Genomic DNA, 16,427 nt, shown 5'->3' with positions numbered 1-16,427 from the left:
ATCACTGTTGTACAAGAGGAATGAACCAGAACTGTGTCAGGCTTATTTCTTAGGAAAGTCCCTTCTGTTTGTTTAGATGAGCATTGCTGTGGAAACATGTAAAGCAAGTTTTTGATTCTGTGGTAGAGCAGCTCTTCTACCACAACAGCTTAATGGAGGAAATGGTTAGTTTGACTAACGAACAGAAAATAAAGAGAGTAAAGGGTCAAAACACATCCTTAATGTAGTTAAAGTACATGTACATACATCAGTCCTCATGCATGCATCAACACCCGTGGGTCGTTTTAAACATATCTGGTTTTATAGAGAATGTCTCTCCCTTGTAAGTGGATATTTCACTGCAAATCAGGAGGTTAATTAGCAAATAAATTCATTTTAAACTAAGATTTAACTGACCAACCTGATTAGTTTTTTATTTCCACTTTTACAAAACTGAAGTTTCCATATAACAAAGCAAAACCTTTAAAAGGGAAAGAAATCCTAATTTCTTAAGATTGAGGAACTATTAACATAAGAAGTTTTACATGGTGACATTTCAGAAATAATGTATGTCACGCTCAACGCATGACCTGATTATCTTAAGCCAGCAGCTGGTAAGAAAGTACAAAAACACAGAAAGTAACTGATTCTCAGACAGAAAAACAACCTGATTTGAATTACTTCAATTGCAAGATGTCTAATAGAGAACAAATGTCCCTTTCATTAGTAAGGACTGAATAAGTTCATACTAAAAGTAACAATTGGGTAAAAGCAGAGGGTTAATCAGCCTGAAAGCAGTGGTTAGTTGTGGACATCTCTTGTAATCAATGATTGTTGTGTGTTTAGTTTACATCAGGATACGAACACGAATGGTACACATTGTCTTGTTTGTGTTTGGATGGATTATGAGACAATAATCTTTGTGGTCGTTTTGCATCTCGTTGTGAATGTTTTACATCTTTTTTGTGGTCATATTCCATCTTATTTTGGTTATTTTGTGTCTCGTTTGGTCATTTCGCTTCTCTTTGTGATTATATTCTTTCTCTTTTTGGTTATTAGGAGTCCCTTTGTAGTCATTTTGCGTCTCTTTGTGGTCATATCCTGTCTCTTTGCGGTTGTTTTGTGTCTCGTTTTGGTCATTTTGCAGTTGTGGTAGTTTTGTGTCTCTTTGTGACTTCCCAATAAGAAATGTTAACAGTAACTTCAAACGGAGGTTCTGTGCACAGTAGGCCTGTTCAGTAATCTGTGCAAGCCTTTTCTTTATGTCTTTACGTCTTTATGTCTTTGTGCACAGAGACTTTGTCACACTGAAACAGGAAAGGGCCTTCCACAAACTGTTAACGTTATCATTGTGTGCTTTAGCATTAAATGAGAACTCACCTGAAGGTCAGTTTACTTCTCAGTTTACCTACTCAGCCCCTTAAAGCAGTTGTATAATGTTTGGTATATGTCACTGAAGGAGCTTTAGCAAGTCTCTGAATTTTTTTTATCTCAGTTTGTGCATAAAGACGCAACCTGTGCAACCAAGATATGGGACTTTACCAGGCTGTGCTGAAAATATGCTATCATATTGCAACATTGGAAGTGGAGGATCCAGTGTTTTGCTCTGCATCTTCTGTTGAGCCCCTTTAACATTTCCCTTAATTGAAAGCAGGGGGCTTCACCAACACCCTAACAAATAGTCCCAGGAAAAGAATATTACACAAAAGTATGTGGACAAGTCACATACCATCAGATCTGTGAATTTACAAACCTTGGTCTGCCCCACCAAGCAGGATTACGCACATTTAGTTGTAATCTATTTATTGGTTTATTTAAAACATGGACAGTGTAGAATAAATGTAGGGCATTACATATTGTCCCTGGGCGTGTATATAATGCACATATACAAATGCTATTTCCACATAACATTAATAAATGCACCTTTAGGACAGACCACTGTGTATACACACAGAGACACATTATCAGACATAACTCATAATGAACATAACTGTTGGTCTTTCAACCGTTTTAAAACATTGGTTTAGATGTGAAAATGCTTCTTATGTAAAAGTATGTCCGTTTAAGCAGGAAAATGCCCCCTGTGACTGCTTTATTATTATATATTATATAATTTGATTATTATTACTCATGCATCAATGTTAAAGCAGGATATTACGGTTGTAGTTAGTGGAGGTGGAGCTCAACCACTACAGTTTGAACTACAGATGATTATATTCATTATGGATTGATGATTGCTGATTATTTTTTCCATTAATCAATCGATTGTTTGGTTTATAATAATATTTAAAATAGTGAGATTTAGTTACCCAGAGCCCAAAGAGACACCTTCTCAATGTTTGTTTTGTACAACCAACTTTATAGCAGTAAAGTCAGACAAATAGTGGAGTAAAAAGTACAATATTTCCCTCTGAGATGTAGTGGAGTAGAAGTATAAAGTTGAATGTGAGGAGAATACTAAAGTAAAGTACAAGAACCTCAATTTTCTATTTAAGTACAGTTCATGAGTAAATGTACATAGTTACATTCCACCACTGGAAACAGGTCCCTGGGCGTCCAGATGTTAACGTTTCCAGATGCTACATTTCCCTTATTTAAGTGGACAGTATGTTGTAGATTAAACCAAAATCCTGCTTCCTAACAAATGTCCTGTCCCATGCATTGGTATGAAGTTGGTACTCTGTGTGTGTCTGTTTTCGCCTCTTTGCTCTGTTTTTGCAGATTCACATTAGCATTTGTATATCACCCTCTGTGAGCCAGCAGCTCCGCCTCCTGCGCGTTGATTGGGCACACTGTTACTGGAGCTGTCAGCTCGGCTCCGGGAAGGTTTCCTCCGCTCACCCAGTCCAGTCTTCGTCTACAAACCGACGGACTGACTGCAACTAGCGGCAGGCAGGCAGGCAGGCTTGTCTTGCCTTTTGTTAGCTATAGCTTGGAAAGCACCAAGAAAAGACAGAGCCGCATCCATGCAGTAGAACACTTTTTTTTTGGAAAATGATCATCTGTACGAATAAAATGGAGTACCCCCTAATAACCCAGTGCCAGCGAGTCCACAAACAGGTAAACTGACAGGAGACAAAGATGTTTAAAATAGTTTTAACACAATTAAGGCTAACTGCTAACTATGTAGCCTGAGTAACGTTCATTCATTTGCTAAAGGGATTGTTTAATATCAAAGAAAACTCGTCTCTTAACCACCTCTCATTTAGATTTGCTGTGTTTTTCTTTCTTTCTTTCTTTAAATAGCCTGTTTCGGCAGCAAACAGCTTATTAACAATTAAAAGATTGTCGTTTACAGATTTTTTTATATCTCAACTTTTTAACTGGTCAACCAGAAGCTAACGTTACAGCTAGCGAGCGAAAATAGCACTACCAAACTTCTGATTAAGCTAGCTAACTCAGCTAACGGTTTATCGAGCAACCAAACTAGATTTTAATCACAACGGCAAAGACAATACAAATAGTTTTCATGTTTTATTGCATGTTTATGAACTGCCACCTTTCATCACTATCAAGAAACATTTTGTAGTTTCCATCTCCAGCCGTTTAAATGTCACGTAAAGCTCCATCAACGGTTTAAAAGCTACCGTTAGTAAACGTACATCTAATATGAACAAAATGAGCCGTTTGCTGTCAAATCTGTGTTTGTGCAGCCACTGTGATGTAAAGCCTTTGCAAACAATGTAACGAAGACTCTTCCTTTGTTGGTTCACCAGTGATGATTTAGGTACTTTCTTTATGATACATGGTTATATTTAACTCTCACAGTCAAATATTAATGTGTAAATGCAGTAACTGTTAGGAGCGTTGCAGTATGAGGAGAAATCTGTAGGTGACGATGACATCATCTGAGGATTTGGGAGAAAAGTGTCAGTTAGGTGGCTGTGAAGTAATGCAGTGACATTTATTCCCCATAAATAAAATATAAGCACTGCTCGAAGGGACACAACACTGTAAATGCCTTTAATCCATGAGGGAAAATGAGGATTGTTCAGTATTTCTGGCTCCAGGTCGCTCTAAATGTTGACGACTTTTATTGTGCTGTTTTTTGCTGGCTGAACTGGACTGCCAATCAAAGTTGTTTTTCTCCTCTGTCGCTGTTTTTCCATTTTGCAACAGAAAGGGGGCGCTGTCTCAAGTGCAGTCCAAAAAGCCATGTTTGCTGCAGATTAGATTCCAGAAATGGAGCAAAACAGGGAGGAATGTGAGCAGCGAGGGATTCAAAACCCTCTACTTTGGGTTCAAGTCCAATTTGGGTTACTTTTCAGTTCCCCTCTCATTGTTTTGCTGTTCATATTCATTGCCATTCAGCTGGCATTTTTTCTCCACAGGCCATTTGACTAAGTAATTGTCTGTAACTAGGGAAACACAATCAGTATTTGTATTGAGACCTATGCTTATGCAAAACAAAATAACCCTGTGAGTTTACAGCTACTTCAAGAGGTTGCACGCCAAAGCTGTTAAAATAAACAAGTATTTAGCAGGCATATACGCACCGCCACATTTGAGAACCTGCCTTTATAACCTGCTCACCCCTGGCTTGTTTTTGAAAGAGACTAGTAATGAATTACCATGTTATCAGTCTGTCACTGCGTCTCTCCCTTGCTCTACCTGCCTGCCATGTTTTCTGACAGGTCCAATCATTCATCGGCTGTATGTGGGCTCCTGCAGCATAGTGTTTTGTTTGTCTTGGTTGTGTTGTATCTGCTGTCCTACCCAGCAGCTCCTTTCCCTCCCCTCTTCTCCTCCCCTCTCCAAACATCTTTGGGCTGGAGCTGGTTTGTTTTGCACTACTCTCTTGAGTTCAGGTTGCAGAGCCAAAACCGGCCCCGGCCGCTTGTGTTTCCGCTTTTCTTTTTTCTTTTTTAAGAGGGGGTTTTATGTTGTCAGGACGCTGGCGCATGATAAGGATGGACCCCCTCCAGCCTCAATTGGAATGCAGATTGAATTTCCTTCTCCTGTATCTGCAGCAGCCCCCCTCCTGCAGCCCACCAATACCACACACATACTGTACGGTCACTACATGTACATGTCTTCTCTGACACATTTACCCTTCAAAAACTGCTTGCATAATTTTTCCACTTCTTTGTGTGGCATCTTACCCCTTCATATTCCTGCCCGTACAGTGCTGCTGTTTTGTTCGTCGGCCTGCTATCAAAGCCTGTCTTTGTCTCCATTTACCTTTCCTCCCCTCAGTGACGTCACCCCTGTTTTTCATTTCATCCTTGCCTCTTGCTCCTCTCTGATCAATAAACAAATGACCTCTCCTGTGTTGGGAAGGGAATTTCTTTTCTTTTTTTATGTCCAATGATCTGCCCCTGTGAATGTTTACTCACAACTGGCCCTCTGTGAGTTAAAACAATTAATAAAGTTCTATCTTTTGCAGCCAGTCCACAAGTTTGAATTCATCTTGTGATTTGAATACACTCTAACATCAACATCGGCATTTTGCTTTTGTCACCCCCAAGCTTGTTTTTGACGAAATAGAAAATGGCTTTGTTTCAAAATCTGTAGCTGCTGGGCGTACTGTAAGCAGAATTAATAGGTTTGTGTGCACAAAGCCTTAATGCGCTTCTCTATAAAACTGTTTGCATCTTTGTAAAACCAAAATATGCTTTGTAATACCGTACACAGTCGCCCAAATGATGATGTGCATCTTTTTGCTTTATATATCCACCCTCGCACGCTTGCTAACAGCTTTTTCTTTTCATGAGGGTGTTTTTTTCCTGTGGGTGGACAATAAGGAGCGTATCGCCTTATCAAAAATACTGCTGTGTGCAGCATTTGTGGGCAGGCAATAAAGACAAAGCAGTTTGGATGGGTGTCTGGACAGAGCTTTGACAAAAGATGTCTGTCTAAACCTTCTTCCCCTGATGTGTATTAATCACAAGCATTGATTAGAAACTGTTTCGTTAAATGATGTGGGGAAACACAGAAATATTAATTGCTTTACTGGTCAGTCCGGCAACCAATCAGGGGAAAATATGTAATTTAAAATGGATTATGTTTTGTTTTAGTAGTTTTCAATATCTGAGAATTTGTTTTGTATTTACACTAAACATCGTCATCAACTCACTTTATATTGTCTTGAACTGCAGACTTAGCTGACTTTTAATTTTGCGTTCATGTTAAGTTGTCAGCAGACTCAGTTAAAACTGTAGGATGTGTTATTTCCTGCTGTGCTCACATCAACAGTTCCTGTTTCAGAATTGACTTTTTCTGTCCAGACATGTTTATGTTTATGCACCAATTTCCTCTTTGATTGTGTGATGCCAATGAAGACAAATGCCGTCTCCTCATTCTCTACGAGAGTAAGTGTTGTCACTTATTGTCCTGTAGTTTTGACAGTGACTGAAGACTAAATGAATGACACACCAGTTATTTTATAGGCAGGCCACTAGCTTGTAGAGCTTTTTCTCCTGATTGTCATTTTTACTGGTTGTTCATGTTTTTTGGTGAGATATCGGTGATTTTGTTCTTTCAGCTTTAACTCTTCTAACAGCAACAGTAACCTTTTGCCGAATTACGCTTATACAGACATTTTGTTTTCCCTTTACACTCTGAACAAGGACCTACAGCACAGCCCCTACTTAAGCAAGTACAAGTCTAACGCCTATGTTTTGTTCAGATTTATTGCATCACCTTGTTGCTCATGATGCCCCACTTTGATAAGGTTTTGTCATGGCCTCAGTGGGATCTTAGTAGTCATGTTTTTCATAAGCAGTCGCTATATTTCCAGTGTTGGTATTTGGGACGTCTGGTACAGGTCGTAAATCTAAAACATAAAGTACATGTATTGTTTTGGATTCATAATGTCTGCTGTGCACTGTGCAGTTACATTTCTATTCTATAAAGCACAATAAATGATGATTATTCTAGATCCATACATCGGCCGGCTGATATTATTGGCACATGTGGACTTGCCATCACATACCTAAGTACATAAGTAGCACATATTTTCATCTGTAAAATACTGTGTGCATTGTATGCATCTTGCTCATCATTCTTCAATAACTACAGTTGAATTGCTGTTCGTTTTAAAGTTACTGATTGAATTGAAACTCTCACATATTGATACCTGTTTCAAAAAAACAATATCAGTCAGACTGCAGTAAATATACTACAGTGACAATAATGTCCCGCACCTATAATTCAGGGAATCTGTGTTGTGGTGTTTGTATTACAAACTGAGCAGAGAGCAATTTAATGAAGTTTCACATGGGTCATATAATCAGTTAATGTTGCAATCATAGCTTATTCTTTAGTGACATACTAGAAAGAATAAGCTTAGTGGTCTCCCTACATAATAAGTCTGTGACAAGGCACCTCAAAGCACCGACCTCTGAAATGCCTTTTTCCTTTAAGTGACCAAGCCAGTTAGTGCTTGATGGAGCAGTAACATAGATTGTGCAGCTCAGAATACTAATCAGTAGCTCTTGTGTTGCAGAGAGATACTTGTGTGAATGTGGTCTTGTAAAGAGGCCTTTGATTGGCAGGCACCTGTGTGCTCTACCCTCCGGTCTATTTCACATGTCCGCTGACAGACGAGAGTGGGTCAGGGTCCGAGCGGGTTTTATTTAGTGCCAGGTCACTCACTGCTTTTCAATCCACTCCTTCCTGTTAGATCTTTTCGTCCATTTTATATAAACTATGAGATTAGGGAAAAGTAAACTTCATAACAAGATTGATTTATTTAATGTGTAGAAGGCTAACATGTATTTCAAGATCTGAGCGTATATAGGTCAAGAGGTGGAGTCTCTTTGCAGGATCACAAGCAAACCCTAGTCCTCTGCAGGGAGAAGTGAAATACCATATGGAGCTACGAGCCAGATAAACATGGTGATGAATGCCAAAGAGCCATATGGGGCTAAAATTAAGTAGCAAGCCAACATTTGCTCTGACTATCTGTGACATAAGGAAATAATCCTAGACAGCAGTTTGTGCTGTTAAAAGGCGAAGTCCTTGCCAACAGTTCAAACTGAAGTGAAGCATTTGGCTTTGATCAGCGCTGTGTTCTCAGGTTTCACATGCAGGAGAACTGAGTCCTCGCCCCAGGCCGAACTCCCCAACACCTTTTCCTAGAGGCCATTGTATGATGGCGAGGGAGGTAATAAATGTCCGTGCCTATGAGGGCAAGACAGCTTCCCTCTCCACATGGGTCTGTTTCTCTTGGCTTCAGGCTCCTCAGCCCAGTCGCTCCTATGTTTGTGTTTGTTCTCATCCACTTCTTTGCTGCTGCGGAGCGTCCCTCTTCAAGGCCTCATAAGCCCAACTTTCACATTAGTTTCTTAATCTGTGGTTCCACCGAGCTTGTAAATCCTCCTTTCAAAGAACAATCTTGTATGTTTTTTTTCCTGGTTTCAGCACTGTTTCAGGCTGTTTTTGTTTTTTTGCCCATTGCATCCACTTTCAATTTACAGAAGTGGATACCTGTAAATGCCTCATCTACATTTAATAATAATGTGGTGGAACTGTAACCGTTGTTTGCTTGTTTTATGTGCAGAAATAATAATGTAAGTAATGCACTCATTTGCCACTGGCGCCGGTATCACAGCATCGCGGCTGCTTTCTTTCCAAGACATGCCTCTCTTCAGCTGATTTAAGGTGTGGAACATGACTCCAGTCCAAAGCACAGTCTGAGCCCGTCATCATATGATGTGGACACTGAAGTCCAACCTTATCTTGAGCCAACCTGCCTTGGCCACAAAATGAATTCTAATAATTCACCCAAGGGACACTCAGCCCTTGTTTTTTATATATAATATTTGAGGAGCATTTTTTTGTATTTTGAAGGAAACTTTTCAAACAGAATACATGTTATTTATCTTTGTTAGCACTTACATTAGTTTGGTTTACTTAGTAAGTAAGTTACTAAGCTATTGTACTGCACTTAAACTGGTTTGTCCTAGTTAAAGCTAATTTACTTGTAATATTCTTGCTGTTCTGAGTGTGTAGCCTCATGATTGTTTGTACTTATTGTAAGTCGCTTTGGACACAAGCGTCAGCTTAATGTAATGTAATAGTCATTATAGAACAACTATAAAATCAATGAAGACATTTATCTGACATTTATTTGGCTGCATCTAAGGTTTATTTTCTTTGTCGATTTTATCATTTCAGAAAGACTTCTTCAAACTGCTTGTTTTGTCCAACCAACAGTCCAAAACCCAAAGATATTCAATTTATAGGGATTATAATAAAGAGAAGCAGCAAATTCTCATATCCGATCAGCTGGAACCAACATATTTCAGGGGCTTAAGCGATTAATACGATTATTAAAATATATGCGGGTTAATTTTCTGTCGCTGGACAAATCGATTTATTGACTTTTCAGCTCAGCATTTCAGCTCCAATCGCTATTGCCACAGCGTCATACACATGAACACAATTACTAAACATCCTTAGCTTGTACTGCAACAACAAACGGGAACAAGGTTTTTGCTTTTCCCGTCAGAAACCAACCTCCTCTCTGTCCTGGTTTCTGTAGGTGATGGTGAACAGTGAGAAGGAGCGAGTGTCGCTGCTGTTCATGAAGGGTCTGGTCAGCAGGGGGAGCGTGGATGCCGTGTCCCAGCAGATGGCCTCTCACCCTCAGTACTTGGAGAGCTTCCTGCGCACACAGCACTACATCCTGCACATGGACGGCCCCCTGCCGCTGCCGTACCGCCATTACATCGCCATCATGGTTAGTGACCAAGCTGTTCTCGTTTATACAAACCCAGGATCTCACCATTCTATAGTAGCTAAACAAGCACATAGTAGATTTGGAAGCTGTTATTTACCAGGGATCATACTATATTAAACTAAATTAAAGAATAACGAGCTCTAACGATTCAGGTAGTCATTTTCCTGAATCTGTCTGCTCAACTTCCTCTTCCCATGACTTTCAGGCTGCGGCACGTCATCACTGCAACTACCTGGTGTACCTGCACTCAGCTCAGTTTCTGAGGGTGGGCGGGGACCCTCTGTGGTTGCAGGGTTTGGAGGCAGCGCCCCCTCGCCTTCGTCTCCTTGACCACATCAACAAGGTGCTGGCCCATCAACCCTGGCTCACTGCCTGCTCTCACATCCAGGTACAGCAACTCAAAACACAGACAAACAACAAATTGTACATGTACCGTAACAAGACCGTTATGAAATGATTATCACTTGCAGAACATACAATACAGAATCATTTTTGTCTTTAGGCACTCAGGATCAAGGTTACAATTGGTATTTATTCTATTTTAATGACATTTTACAGCAGTTTTTCTTAGAGCTCGGTATAATGTCTTAGAAGTATGTAGCTACAAACGGTATACATTTCAAATACATGGTTGGAGAACTGTGTAGCACGGCCATAATGTTAATGTATAAGTTTATATTTATGAAGCTTTTGGTTTGAGATTCATCTTGAGTCCTCTTTCACTACCACACTGGGAAGAAAGCGAGCCCAGTTGGTTAACATCAGACCTGAGCTGAACAGCTTGGTGACATTTGATTTGATTTACTACTATATTTAGATAATGTTCTTGTTATTTAGTTGTACAAGACTAGACTGCATGTGAAAAACAACAGGGATTAATTGTGAAGCATAGCACCATCTCCTGGAAGTCTGATCAAGTTCCGTGGTTCAAAGTCTCGATAGCTGACGGAAACTCATGCTGTCTCCTTTCAGTTAACGATACTAACCCTGGTCAGGATGCAGATGCAGGATGAAGAAATCTTAAAATCGTGTCTGACCCTGAGCTCTTGTCTCCCCTCCAGACGCTGCTGAAGTCGGGTGAGCAGTGCTGGTCGCTGGCTGAACTGGTGCAGGCCGTGGTGATCCTGGCCCACTGCCACTCCCTCTGCAGCTTTGTGTTTGGATGCGACACAGACTTAGACTTTGTCCCTCTCTCCAAATCTCCTAACGGTACCCCGCCGACCTTCTGCCCCTTTGATGCTGCCAACGGCAACACCAACGTGCCTCAGTCGCTCGCCACTCCCTCCGAACACAAAACAAGAAGACGGGTAACAAATCAGACTTGTATTTTCTTAAAATAAGTCACAGAGAATTGCAAAGCGAAATACAGTCTGTTATGCAAAAATATTCCACTCATATTTCCTTTTTAAACATTTGTAATGATAAAAAACCTTTTAAAGTACATTTGCTACATTACATTTGGATGATAAATTACTTATTACTTATTACTAATTATTTAATCAATTTTTAAAATGTGTTTTTGTTAAGTTTTCTGTCTATTGTCTAACCAGGTAAACGACTAATCGTTTAAGAAGGATTATGCAGGAGTTCTTTTGAACATCTCAAAGGATTTTAGCATTTAGGATCACTTTTGCTTGAAAAGTTATGTATGTGTCGTATACATGATCTCTTGCATAAAAGATTAAAACGAATCATCATTCATAGTGTGAAGTAGATGGTTCAGCTAGTCCAAGAATGTGTTTCTCAGCATTAAGTGCAAACATCACTTTGAATTGAAAGAGCTCTTTGTTTAAATATGAGATGAAAGTGGGAGATGCATTTTCTGAAAATGTTATGCATGATCAGATTATTTCCTGTTACAGTAGCCATAGGTTGTGTCTGTCCTTTGTAAGACACTTAAAGGTTCCTTTAACTTCATCACTAGTTTTTTTCTGGTGTTTGTGTTGACAGTCTCTGGACAGTTGTGACATGGTGTGTCTTAAGGAGAGGATTCAGAAGTCCCAGGAGGAGCGTGAGAAGAGAGAAGAGCGTCTGCTGCAGACACAAACACTCCAGCAAACAGGTGACACACAGTAACAAGAAAACAAGGCTCAGATGTTCCCACTCACTTCTGATGGTTATCTTGAGCGTTATACTTTCGGTCACATTGTGTGAAACTTGAGCAATGACGCACTCTCTCTCTCTGCCTCCATCTCCTTTTTCTTTCATCGTCTCTTTTTTTAGATATGGAAGAAGAGGAGGAAATGATGTGCTTCACAGACCCGACGCGCTTTATCACAGACCCTGACTTATGCTATCAGGAGTTTGCTCGTAGGGAGGAGGACCACTTTCAAGTATTTAGAGTTCAGGTGAGGACGCAACATTTGTGACAGTAGGCAAATCAAATCAAATGTATTTATATAGCCCAATATCACAAATTATACATTTGTCTCAGTGTGCTTTACAGACTGTACAGGATACGACACTCTTTGTCCTTAGACCCTCGCATCGCACAAGGAAAAACTTCTTAAAAGAAACCCCATAATTAAAGGGGGAAAAATGGTCGTGTGTACAGGATAAACAACATAGTACAAATACAACATTTGAGAGAAATTATGTTGGGTTGAAAAAGAGAAAGTTTGGATGAATCCAGGAAAATGTCAAAAAGGCTCCAGCAGGACCAGGGCAGCAGGCGCAGGCTGTTTTGCGACTGCTTTCTCTTCGGATCTTAGCGAGGAGAAAGGGAAGGTTAGATATCGGCCTATAGTTGGCTAAAACCTCTGGATCAAGACTAGCCTTTTTAAGAAGTGGTTTTATTACAGCTACTTTAAAGGATCGTGGTACGTAGCCAGATAATAGAGACAGGTTGATCATATTAATAACGAGGTGTTAATTAAGGGTAAAACTTCTTTAAACAGCTTAGTTGGAATCGGGTCTAAAATACAGGTTGATGCTTAGACGATGAGATTGTTGAAGTTAGTTGGTTAAGGTTGATTGGAGTAAAACAGTCTAGATATATTTCAGGAGTTACAGATGTTTTTAAAATTCTGGAGGTTGACGTTAAGTCATTACCAATTGAGGTCAGGAGGAGATTAATTTTGTCTCTAATCATTATAATTTTATCGTTAAAGAAGCTCATGAAGTCGTCACTACTGAGAGATATAGGAATAGAAGGCTCTGTGGAGCTGTGACTTTCTGTCAGCCTGGCTACAGTGCTGAAAAGAAACCTGGGGTTGTTCTTATTTTCTTCTATTAAGGAAGAGTAATAAGCTGCTCTGGCATTACGGAGAGCCTTCTTATACGTTTTAAGATGATCTAACCAGACTAAACGAGATTCTTCCAATTTAGTGGAACGCCATTTACTTTCAATATTTCTCGACTTTTGTTTTAGTTTGCAGATTTGTAAATTAAGCCATGGAGCTTTCTTTTTCTGTTTTATGATCTTCTTCTTTAGAGGAGCGACAGAGTCGAGTGTTATTCGCAGTGAGGCTGCAGCGCTATCAACAAGATGATTAGATGCAGGCGGTGTTGTCAGTTAACTTTGTGTTATGACCCTTCATGCTCTCGCACCAAGACTGACTTTCCATTTCCGATTGGCTGGCAGGTGTTAAAGCTTTGTAACAGAATACATCATTTCAAAAATTTGTGTTGTATTTTCTCTGCAGGACTATTCATGGGAGGATCACGGCTTCTCCTTAGTCAACAGGTTATATTCGGACATCGGGCACCTCTTGGACGACAGATTCAGGAGTGTGACGACCCTCCCCTCGAATGCACAGCCCCGACCTGAAGAGGGCGATCTGGAATTACATCCATTGTGTGTTAGGAATACGGTGAGAACGCCACAAAAACATCCTTTTCTCGTACAAAAGCTCTTCTTTTCTTTGTGTTTAGTTGATAAATAAATGTTTGCTTGTGGTTACAGGTATGATGATTATGACTACGGAGAAGTGAACCAGTTGCTGGAGCGGGATTTGAAGTTGTACATCAAGGCTGTGGCCTGTTTTCCAGATGCCACCAAAACTCCAGTGTGTCCACTGAGTCTGGCTCCACTTAAAGCTTCAGATCGGGTAAGGTAACCTTCAATAGAGCTGTACCGAATGTCCTTTTCTTTTACATTCGAAGCTTCTATTGATGTTTTTGAATGTCTGTTGTTATATCTTGTGACGTCAACACCCTAAAAATGTTTTAAGGAGTTAGTCTTTTTTTAAACGCCAACAAATATGGATTAAAGCAGACTATTTGGTTTTATAAATCATGTTGTGTATTTTGGAAATTATTACAGCCATCTTTTTTCTTTAAATGTTGACTTTTGAACTTAACAACGCTCTGGAGGTATTGGAAATGTTTGGATCACTCGAGTCGGAAACAATCCTACGCAGCCACCACTGGAATCTAATTCTACAAATAGTATAATACTAATCATATTGGTGCAGCCTAATCTTTATCTGCAACTGTGCAGACATTTCAGGTTTAAACAGAATCAATAGACATACAAAAGAAAATAATGCAAGCAAGATATGCAAAGCATTCAAATGTTGACTTAGAATGTGAATGTCAACGTTCTGAATGAAGTTTTGAACGAATCGATACAGCACTTATCTTCACTGTTAACTTTGAGCTCTGTGTGAATCGCTTTTCATTTTCTTCCCCTCAGATACACGTTAATTTACTAATCATGGAGGCCCGGCTGCAGGCTGAGCTGCTATACGCTCTGAGAGCCATCACTCAATACATGATATAAGTGCTCGGAGAGGCACAAAGTTAAAACTCTCCGCCGGTACAGAGAGACGCAGAGACGCCAGGATAAAGAAATCTCAACAGCAGACAGTGAAGTGGGACGAGAGCGGCACTTTTAAGGACACGGAGCTCTATCGTTTTGTAGCTGCGCCTTTATGAAAGTGCTTTTCTTTTTCTCAGATTTAATGTATTTATACCATAGTGTGCCACGCCCCCCTCCTCCTGCAGATTCTCCTGTTGTGAAGTCCTCTTATCAAACATCTCGGCTCTCAAACGTTATGTGCAATTATTACTAGAGTTGGTTTCATTTTGACCTGTTTTGTGTTCGCGCTCAGTCTGTAAGAAACTGTTGGGTTGTCGCAGTGTGTTACAATGGCTAACACTCTTAGTTTGGTCAGTCTCCTTTTGTATTAACTATGCTTTCCCCCCAAAAAATATCTTTTTGTACAAGTTGAATGTTAATGGGAGACCAGGTTATTTTTTTGACAATCCTCGTCAAGTGTTGGAGGAGGACGTCAAGTGGACCGTGAAGGACGACCGCTTTGCTCTCCCTAACATTTCATATTAATGCTGGTCAAGAACAAACCGTGACACTGCTGGAAGTTATCACATCACTATAGTTTCTTTTAATAAGCACTTTTTTAAACTTTATATATTTATAATGCAAGGTAGCTCATTAGTAGACATTGAGACGCACAGTGTATGGGTCTGACGCCTTTCTTCTCCACTGTATGACATGTAACGAAGATTTTTAGACTTTGTCCTCAAGCTTTTAGACTTTGCTTTTGTTCTCAACCCCAGATTTCAGTGAACTATTGCTCTTCTTGTTACGTTCAGGTCAGTGCTGAATGATGTTTTTTTAAAACACAATTTCAGCTGATGATAAGAAAATGTGTAACTAAACTTATGAAGTCAGTGAAGATGAAGCTGAACCATTTGCTTAAAGATTGTTGTGTTTTAAGGGCTTCAGAAATGATCAAATCAGAGACTGAATTTCAGACCAAATGTCATTAAAATAACAGTAAAGTAATGAATTGGATATATGAAAAATGCCCTGTAGATCTGCACTGGTCTTGAGTTGAGTTCAGATTTTTTGCTCAAAGCTTTTGTTTTTGTGAGCTGTATCAAAGCTGATTATCAAGTCAAAATCCACGGTACAATTTGCAAAGCAGAACAATGTGCAAACTAGTTGTTAAAACATTTGTATCTTTTTTTCTGTCTTTGTTATTTTTTATAGTTTTTGTAAACTATAGAGTACTTTTTTTGTTTTGTTTCTGGGTGTGACGGTAGGACCTGCTTGTTGTGCTGCAGCCTGGGTAGATGTAGAGGTTTGACACACTTTAGAGTTAATAGCTGCAGGATGTAGAAAAGAAACCTGTGCATATCGAGCATGTAAAGCAAAAGCGCCGTTAACACAGGTGCCTTCAGGCTACAACTGGAGTGCTGCTGAAGTGGAGGGATGTGACTACTGGAGGCTGAATGTGGGCTTTGATTGCAGCTGGAAAAAACCCCCAAGTGACGAGTTTAAAACTTGTCTTCTCCCGCATGAATGGTTTTTTCTGTTGGTCAGCAGCGTTTCCTATAAACATTGTGAACGCCCGTGTTTTCTATCAGACAGATAGAAGCCCCAGCACCTCGGCAAAGAGCCTTTGACACAGATGGATGTTAAAATTGTTCAACTTGAGCAGATTTAAAAAAAAAAAAAAGAAAGAAAAGAAACTTTAAAAAAAAAAGAGAACAAGTGAAAAAGCAAAAAAATGTTTTGAAAATGTGAAGAAATGTTTTCTATAAAGACGCTCTATGAAAATAACTTCCGTCTCCTGTTTTACTTTCTTCTACAGGATACCTTAAACAACCATACCAGTGTTTTTGCATGTTTTTTTTATTGAATCACAGGAACCGTGACAATATTGCACTTTCTACTTCACTATATTTATCTGACCGCTTTAGTTTAAGCTACTTTACAAATTGAGATTTTGAATGTTTGAACTGTTTATTAAATGTTTTTTTATAAATGGAACTATTCAACAGTCTAAACAAGTAC

The 16,427-nt window shown here is 39.6% G+C and overlaps 1 protein-coding gene across 1 annotated transcript; it reads left to right on the top strand.

The window, feature by feature from the left end:
• Positions 1-2,769: 2,769 nt before the first annotated feature.
• On the top strand, positions 2,770-16,193 carry sesn4 (sestrin 4). Its single transcript, XM_029442016.1, is given in 10 exon segments — positions 2,770-3,039; positions 9,467-9,664; positions 9,870-10,052; positions 10,726-10,971; positions 11,615-11,726; positions 11,888-12,012; positions 13,309-13,409; positions 13,411-13,476; positions 13,569-13,713; positions 14,301-16,193. Coding segments are annotated over 10 exon segments (1,329 nt in total). The 5' UTR covers positions 2,770-2,973; the 3' UTR covers positions 14,388-16,193.
• Positions 16,194-16,427: the final 234 nt, after the last annotated feature.

This window comes from Cottoperca gobio, chromosome 10 (assembly GCF_900634415.1).
Source record: "Cottoperca gobio chromosome 10, fCotGob3.1, whole genome shotgun sequence".
In the NCBI taxonomy this organism is placed as follows: Eukaryota; Metazoa; Chordata; class Actinopteri; order Perciformes; family Bovichtidae; genus Cottoperca; species Cottoperca gobio.
The sequence above is the reverse complement of the archived record's forward strand: the minus strand, read 5'-3'. Positions and strand labels throughout refer to the sequence as shown.